The sequence below is a fragment of the Dipteris shenzhenensis genome, chromosome 27 (assembly GCF_047967505.1).
Source record: "Dipteris shenzhenensis isolate YYH24624 ecotype China chromosome 27, Dip_SZ_1.0, whole genome shotgun sequence".
NCBI classification, from domain to species: Eukaryota; Viridiplantae; Streptophyta; class Polypodiopsida; order Gleicheniales; family Dipteridaceae; genus Dipteris; species Dipteris shenzhenensis.
This window is the reverse complement of record NC_141622.1, coordinates 3205492-3213399: the sequence shown is the minus strand read 5'-3', so window position 1 is coordinate 3213399 and position 7908 is coordinate 3205492. Positions and strand designations below refer to the sequence as shown.

General features: G+C 49.5%; 1 protein-coding gene across 2 annotated transcripts; it reads left to right on the top strand.

The window, feature by feature from the left end:
- Positions 1 to 1629: 1629 nt before the first annotated feature.
- On the top strand, positions 1630 to 7751 carry LOC147883744 (ABC transporter C family member 8-like). Of its 2 annotated transcripts, XM_087398083.1 has the most exons (12): positions 2115 to 2227; positions 2338 to 3309; positions 3441 to 3761; positions 3856 to 3942; positions 4201 to 4863; positions 4960 to 5124; positions 5233 to 5521; positions 5627 to 5841; positions 6033 to 6338; positions 6457 to 6520; positions 6644 to 6883; positions 6975 to 7750. In XM_087398083.1, exons 2-12 carry the CDS (start codon positions 2338 to 2340, stop codon positions 7106 to 7108), a joined length of 3456 nt encoding a protein of 1151 aa, XP_087254209.1. In that variant the 5' UTR covers positions 2115 to 2227; the 3' UTR covers positions 7109 to 7750. The 2 variants fall into 2 exon arrangements, with proteins under 2 accessions (XP_087254208.1, XP_087254209.1); XM_087398082.1 differs by having other exon boundaries at positions 1630 to 3309; positions 6975 to 7751.
- Positions 7752 to 7908: the final 157 nt, after the last annotated feature.

Below are 7908 nucleotides of genomic sequence, written 5' to 3'. Positions count from 1 at the left end.
TTGGGATCACTGGACTGCTGTTCTACTGGAGGACTAGGCTACTTGATGTTGTCAGGATTTCCGTTGGTGTTGGTACTAGTTGTCGTGATGTTGCTTCTGGTGATCTTTAATTTTCAAAATCGATTGGTGTGTCTACTGATGCTTCCAGTTGTGTGGCTTATCCTGTTTCATTGGGAGTGTCTACTGGCATTGTTTGCGATGGTGATGTGTCTCCTGCCGGTGGTGGTCGAAAGCGGTTGTGAGAAACGGATTTTGGTTCTCTTTATGGTGATGATGATGCTAAGTTGCTGGAGGAGTTATCGTGAGTCAGTCCTGTTGTTGCACGAGCTATTTCCAATAACTACTGCCTGCGGTTTATCAAGAAGTGATGTTTCTGGTCGTTTTTCCTGGTCGCAAGAGATTTTCAAGAGCTCGGTGATGTTTATCATGGACCGATTATCTTTGGTCGTTTTTCCTGTTCGTCGGAGATTTTCTGGATATGACTCAACCTCACTGCATGCGTCTCTTATCTGCCACACTTTAACTTATGTTGCTCTAGGTGCATGCACACGCTTCCATGTGCTATACAACCCAAAGGTTGTCAGACAAGTCTGTAGATGTAAACTATGTAGAGGGGAAAAGGGGGGGTGAGAAATTACATACCGATTTCAGTAATTTTATGTTGGCTTTTAATTTAAGTTGTAATTTTTAATTTGGTAATGTTTTGTATTTATAAGGTTGTGTAATTTAGCTGATAGTCTTAGGATTCGTTGATTATGTGTTGACAAGATTTTAAATCTAACGGCCAAGATCATGTTTCCGCTGACCCCAGCCCTTGATAGAGTAGGGAATCCTCACTGGGTAGCCATTCCCGAGAGGAAAACGATAAACCCGACGATCGACGGATAGGTCGAGAGCTGATTTTGCCGGTTTCCGATCGATAATGGCTACTGGAGAGGAGTTCCGGCTGTTAACCGTGGGGGGAGGCAGAGTGTGCACCGGTGGATCAAATTCTTGATCTAAGGGCTATATTATGGTGCTGCTCGCGAGCCCTTGGATCAAGAAAGATCTGATGGTTCTTATTCGATGGAGTGTAGAGGAGTCATGCGCCGTTAGATCTTGTTTAGATCTAACGGTGGGTAATGATGCAATCGCCATGCGGTAATTTTTAACTGTTCAAAGTTGACGGGTTGGTGGATTCGAAGGTTTTCCCAAATTCCCATTAAGGAAGTGGTGGAGATCGACGGCTCAGATCTCTCCTCACCCCCGGGCCCTGCGGTTGATGGAGGTAGAAATCGAGGGAAAGAGCTCTTTCATGGGAGAAAGCATCTGAATCTAGAAATTGAGGGCTCAGGGAAGGATTCTGCTAGGTGGGAATGCAGTCTAATAAGCGTAAGATTTGAGCACGTAAACGAGGACATTGGGATGAAATCGCGTGCGATGTGACATTAAATGCTACGAGAGTCTCGTGGAAAGTAGAACACTCTTACCTCGGCCATGCCACATGCGACGGACGTTGTGCACGTCGCCGACATGCGCCCCTCGTGCGCCCAACACGCTAAACAATCTGGCAGCGGCAGCCATTCTTCGACACGCCCCTCGCCATTAATCTCGTCCACGCTGCACGTGATATCGGCTATTCGGAAATGCAACACAATTTCACCCACCTCAAATGCAACATCATGCTCCTCTGCCTCCCTCCTCAGCAATCGCTCGCCTCGCCCTCGCCCTCGCCCTCGCCCTCGCCCTGCATATTCTCCCGAGAATACCTTGGGCGCTGGAGTTGCCCCTTTCTCCAATTCCCATCATCGCCGTGCCCCGCTCCCATACTCCTCCTCACTTATGCAGCTCCTTACGCTACATCAGGAGTAGCGGACAGTTACTATGGCACCACCGCTTGTAGAGTCCAGCGGTCTCTCCCAACCTCTCCTTTCCCCTTCCTCGTCAAGCACCGACAAGGATGTCGAAGCCACTCCCCTTCAGAAGGCAAGTTTCTTCAGTCGCCTTACCTTCCACTGGATGGGACCGTTGCTTCGATTGGGCAACTCCAAGCTCCTGAACTTGAAAGATGTACCTAGTATTCCTGTCGAAGACCAAGCAGGCAAGAATGTTGAGGCCTTTCTGCAGGCATGGGACTCTCAGAAAAGGAACAATCCCGCGCGAAAGCCCTCTGTTTTGTTCGCACTATTGAGATGCTACTGGAGGGACTTGTTGTACACCGGATTGCTAGCATTTCTGAAAGCCGCCGGTACAGTCGCTGGGCCGATATTTCTCTACTTCTTTGTGGATTACGCCTCTGGTAACAAAAGGTTTGAGTATGAAGGTCCTGTGTTGGTGGTTTCCCTCTTTTTGGTGAAGATGATCGAAAACTTCTCCCAAAGGCATTGGTATTTCGGCGTCCGACGTCTGGGTTTGAAAGTGCAATCCGCGGTGATGGCCGCAGTCTATCAGAAGGAGCTGTCTCTCTCCAGCATAGGCAAGCGCAAGCACGCCACTGGTGAGATCGTGAATTATATATCGGTAGATGCTTACCGCTTGTCTGAACTCGTGTGGTGGATGCACTGGACGTGGATTGTTCCCTTTGAAATTGTCGTAGCTCTGGGAATCCTCTTCGCGATCGTAGGGCTGGCTACCATCCCCGGACTGGTCCTCATCATACTCTTCATACTCCTCATCACTCCCTTGATCATGTCAATGCAGACGTGCCAAGGTGAGTTCATGGTAGCTCAAGATGAGAGGCTGAGGGCCACCAGCGAGATTTTAAGCGGGATGAAAGTCATCAAACTGCAGGCGTGGGAGGAGAAATTCAAGGCCTTCATTGAGCGCATGAGAGACGAAGAATTTAAATGGCTATCGGGAACGCAGCAGAAGAGGAATTACGCCACAATACTGTACTGGCTCATGCCTACCATAGTAACCTCCATAGTGCTGATCACCTGTATTCTCCTGAATATGACACTCACATCCACCATTGTTTTCACTGTATTGGCAACGTTCCGCATCATCCAGGATCCGATTAGAACTGTCCCCGATGTACTGTCCGCGATCATTCAGGCGCATGTCGCTTTTGGCCGTCTGGACGTCTTTTTGCAAGAGGATGAACTACCCATAAACGCGGTGGAAAGAGATTCTTGCAAAGTTTCCGAGTATGCTATCAGAGTGGATGGTGCTGTTTTGAGCTGGAACCCCGAGGAATCCAGACCTACGCTGAAGGATGTAAATTTGGTCGTGAAACGCGGGGAAAAGGTTGCTGTATGTGGAGCGATCGGGTCTGGGAAGTCCACTCTCCTGTACGCCATTCTCGGCGAGATACCTAAACTACGTGGAACCGTAGGTCACCTTCTCTTTTGCAACGAAAGCATTTAGAATTTTGAATGTATGGATCATGGATCAAAGGACTTAGGTTAGGTGTTCTTTGAATCATTGCCGACTTGTTTGGCTTTGCAACCTATTGAACGCAGGTACAAGTGTCTGGCAGTGTTGCCTACGTAGCTCAAACCGCGTGGATCCAGACCGGTTCTGTGAGGGATAACATCCTGTTCGGAATGCCGTTTGATGAGGTCCGATACAGGAACACATTGCGTGCTTGTGCTCTGGAACAGGACATTCAGAATTTCAGTCACGGAGACCTCACTGAGATCGGAGAAAGGGGTATCAACATGAGCGGCGGACAGAAGCAGCGGATCCAACTGGCAAGGGCTGTATACAACGACGCGGATATCTATTTATTGGACGATCCGTTCAGTGCAGTGGATGCCCAGACGGCTGCCACTCTTTTCCATGTACGAAGGTTTGGTATAGTGTATGAAGCGGGAATGTTCACCATAGCTGAAATGATTTGCGTCTGTCTTGTGTAACAAGGTGCGTGCCTGGCAGGACTGCGTCATGGGAGCACTAAGGAATAAAACGGTGGTGCTCGTGACTCATCAAATGGAGTTTCTACCTGCTGTGGACTCAATCCTGGCGAGTTGCACTTGTGGCATTCTGAGTGTTTGTAAAGCATGTGGAAGCGAGCGAAATGAATGTGGTGTGTAGGCAAGGCAGGCGGTGGGGGAAATTGTTAATGAAGGGTCTTGAGAAAGGAGAGGGTATGCTTGTGGCTTGTCCGCAAGGGCCTGGCCCCGGAATTGCGTTCTCTAAGACTGTCGGATGAATGTGTCCATCATCCCACTGTCCCATAGTTAAAACAAAGGTCTCATACGAGCGAACTTTGAACTGCAGGTGATGCAAGACGGAGAGATTCGGCTAGCGGGCACGTACGACGACCTTCTGTCGAGCGGCGAGGCGTTCCAGAGACTGGTGTGGGCGCACCAGGAGGCGCTGCACTCGGTGACGAGCAACGGCGGGAGTGCGGAAGGAGAGGATCCGGAGGAAGTGAAAGGGTCGACGAAGAAGACGATGCAGAAACGGATGAGCAGGGAGGAGATCCTGGAGAAGGCGAGCAAGGCGGACGCAGCAGCAGCGGGGGCAGGAGCAGGAGCAGGAGCAGGGGCAGGGGCAGAGACGCAACTGGTGCAGGAGGAGGAAATGGAATCGGGGGACGCGGGTCTCAAGCCCTACCTGAACTACGTGGTGGTAGCCGGCGGAAAGTTGACAATTGTAGCGATGGTGGTGGGACAGGTGGCATTCTCCGTAGCCCAGCTCTACAGCAACGTATGGCTGGCCACGGAAGTGTCGGATACCAGCGTTTCTTCTGCGCTCCTCATCGGAGTATACGGTGCCGTATCTCTTCTGAGTGTCGTATTCTTCTTCTTTCGATCGTACATGATGGTGAGGCTGGGGCTGAAGGCGTCCAGGGCCTTCTTCAACGGTCTCACGGACGCCGTCATGAAGGCCCCCATGTCCTTCTTCGATTCCACGCCGTCTGGCCGAATCCTTAACCGGGTATGAATTCTTTTACTATATTCACATTTGTCATTCATACATGCTTTGCTTACCTTCCTTGCCAATTTCCCAAATGTTCACCTCCCGCTTCGCCAGGCATCGGTGGACATGAGCGTCGTCGACCTGGATATCCCCTTCTGTTTTGGTTTCGTGCTGGCTCTGGTTTTCGATCTTCTTGGCATCATCATCGTCACAGCCATCGCAACCTGGGAGATCGTGCTCGTCGTCATTCCTGCGCTTCTTCTGGTGCAATATCTCCAGGTTCACCATCTCTCTCTCTCTCTCTCTCTCTCATTCTCAATTTTTTCCATTCCTGTATTTGGGCGAACTCTCCCACCAATCCCTCGTTCCGCCCGTGGTCCTCCACAGCGTTACTACGCCGCTGCCGCTCGAGAATTGTCTAGGATCAATTCCACCACCAAAGCTCCCATCGTTAACAACTCCGCCGAGACAATCAGTGGGACTGCCACCATTCGTGCTTTCGACATGACGGAGCGATTTAGGAAGAAAAACTTGACCCTAATCGACCACGATGCGTCCGTCTACTTCCATAAGCATGCGGCGCTCGAGTGGCTCATTCTTCGGATCGAGGTTAGCTGCAGCGTCGTCGTTACCGTTGCTGCACTCTTGGTTACGTTGCAGAGCAACATTTCCGCAGGTACAGACCTATCTTTAGGCCCCATAGAGATTCTCCGTTCAGTCATCCCGAATTTCCCCACAAGTTCACTTTATTCGTCGCTCATTCCACCGTACGAGTTTACAGGTTTTGCGGGGCTAGCGATTACGTATGCACTCGCCCTCAACAGTTGCCAGATATTCTTGTCGTGGTGGCAATGCATGTTTGCAATTTTCATCATCTCAGTGGAGCGGATTAAGCAATATATGCAGCTCCCCGTGGAGGCCCCAGCCATCATTGAATCGAACAGACCCCCTCCTCACTGGCCAACGAGAGGAAAGGTTGCACTAGATAATCTACAGGTAAAGAACGGTGCCTCTGAACTTCGTCTTTTCGAACATTCGAATTAAAGTCCATCCCTTTGCCTTCACGATCGCATTAAAATTACATTCATCATGTTGAACAAATTGCCGGAGAGTCTAGTTCACTTTCTCCGTCTCATTTTCGATCGTCCTGGTTTGTGTTCTGATCGCTGAGCATGGTTCTTCGATAGATCCGATACAGGGAGAACTCTCCTCTGGTGTTGAAAGGGATCACCTGTACGTTCCCAGGGGGCCAGAAGGTGGGTGTAGTCGGCCGGACGGGAAGTGGAAAGACGACGCTGATCAGTGCTCTTTTTAGGCTAGTGGAACCTTCCGGCGGCAGGATCTATATTGATGAGGTTGATATTTGCGCAATCGGATTGCACGATCTGCGTTTCAAGCTGGGCATTATTCCTCAGGAGCCCGTTTTGTTTCGAGGTACAGTGCGAACGAATTTGGACCCGTTGAACCAATACACAGACTTGGAGATGTGGGAGGTGAGTGTGGAGCTTGTGTGAGAGGAGAACGGCTCCGATAAAATTTCTATTGTCCTGTTTGTGGATAGAGGGTGACTAATTTTCACCTGAAGTTTTACGTTTTGGTCTTGACGTGCAGACTCTGGAGAAATGCCAGTTGGGTAAAGTCATTCGTAGACTACCTCTTCAGCTCGAATCTCCAGGTTTTCACGTCACTCTACTTTGCTTGTCTGTACGTGTCTTGAGAATTGTAGTTTTCTTGTGCTCGGGATGAACGGTGAACCGCCAAAGGTATGTCTGTTCACTAGTTGGACTGCCGTGCGCAGTAACGGACCAAGGAGAAAATTGGAGTGCTGGACAGAGGCAACTGTTTTGCCTTGGCCGCGTGCTGCTGAAGCGGAGTCAAGTACTGGTTCTGGATGAAGCAACAGCATCCATCGACTCTGCTACTGATGCTCTGCTTCAAAGAGTCATTCGCGACGAGTTTTCTGCATGCACCGTGATCACCGTCGCTCACAGAATCCCTACCGTCATTGACAGCGACATGGTTCTCGCGCTTCGCGACGGTAAAAGCCTTGGCTCCCCCCCCAAACAACGACTTGCTCGATGGCAGATTTCGCTGGTTGCTGATCGCAGGGATTTGTTTACGCTGTGCAGGTATTTTGATAGAATTTGCCCCGCCAAGAAGGTTGATGGAGAACGAGTCGTCGTTATTCGCACAGCTAGTGGCTGAATATTGGGCGCAAGCTGGTCGCAACAGCGGTAGCAGCGACAAGGTGGTGTCGGCTTGATCAGTCCTTATTTAACCGATCAAATTCTTTGCGGCATTCTTTTCATTCGGGCGGGGTGATGAAGAGCTCGCTTCTCGCTGCTACCATCAGCTCTCAGCACCCGCTGCTACCACCAGCTCTCAGCACCACGGCTTCGTAATTGCGTCACAGGAAAATTTGCTACGCCCGTCGGATTTCTTGGGCGGTCGAAGCCTCAACCTCGAAACACACAAGAAAGGGATAGAACCTCAATAGAACCCAATTACAGGAGAGTTTCACCTAGATGTTACCAGCTGGGAAAATTCTCTCCTCGGCAAATAATATATATATACTTAGAGAACGATGGAGCCTTTGCAATTCGTGTGCAACGATGTACTCTCGCTCTCTCTCTCTCTCTCTCGTCATCAACTTGGGCAATCGGATGAGGAAACACGTATTTTATGAATTCGCACTTATGTTCTCTTCGGACACGAGAGGAAATGAAAACTAGGTTGGGGTAGGCAGCCTTTCAGTCATGGCTCTAACTCCAAATTACACCTGAATCCTTACTATTATAGATTGGGGTTTCAAATGCAAGGTAGTGAGTGAGCTTTGTCCAACAATTATTTAATCAAGTGATGGCAAGAAAGAAAACATGCAATTATCTCCCTCATATAATAGATTTGCGGAAAGAAAGGATAAAAAAGTATGCTTTTGTGTCAAATTTGGAAGGAGTGTTTTGGTCCCTTAGATCAATCTAAAATCAAGGGCCTAAAATTGCACACGTGTCTTAAGGAGAGCTCACAAAAGTTTGCTTTTCTCGAAAGCATGTTTCAAACCCT

Excerpts from the sequence above, each read along its gene's own strand:
- LOC147883744 (XM_087398082.1), top strand. The coding sequence starts at position 1,864 with ATGGCACCACCGCTTGTAGAGTCCAGCGGTCTCTCCCAACCTCTCCTT. Across the intron at positions 5,842-6,032 it reads TTGCACTAGATAATCTACAG|ATCCGATACAGGGAGAACTC; the intron begins GTAAAGAACGGT and ends GTTCTTCGATAG. Across the intron at positions 6,339-6,456 it reads CAGACTTGGAGATGTGGGAG|ACTCTGGAGAAATGCCAGTT; the intron begins GTGAGTGTGGAG and ends CTTGACGTGCAG.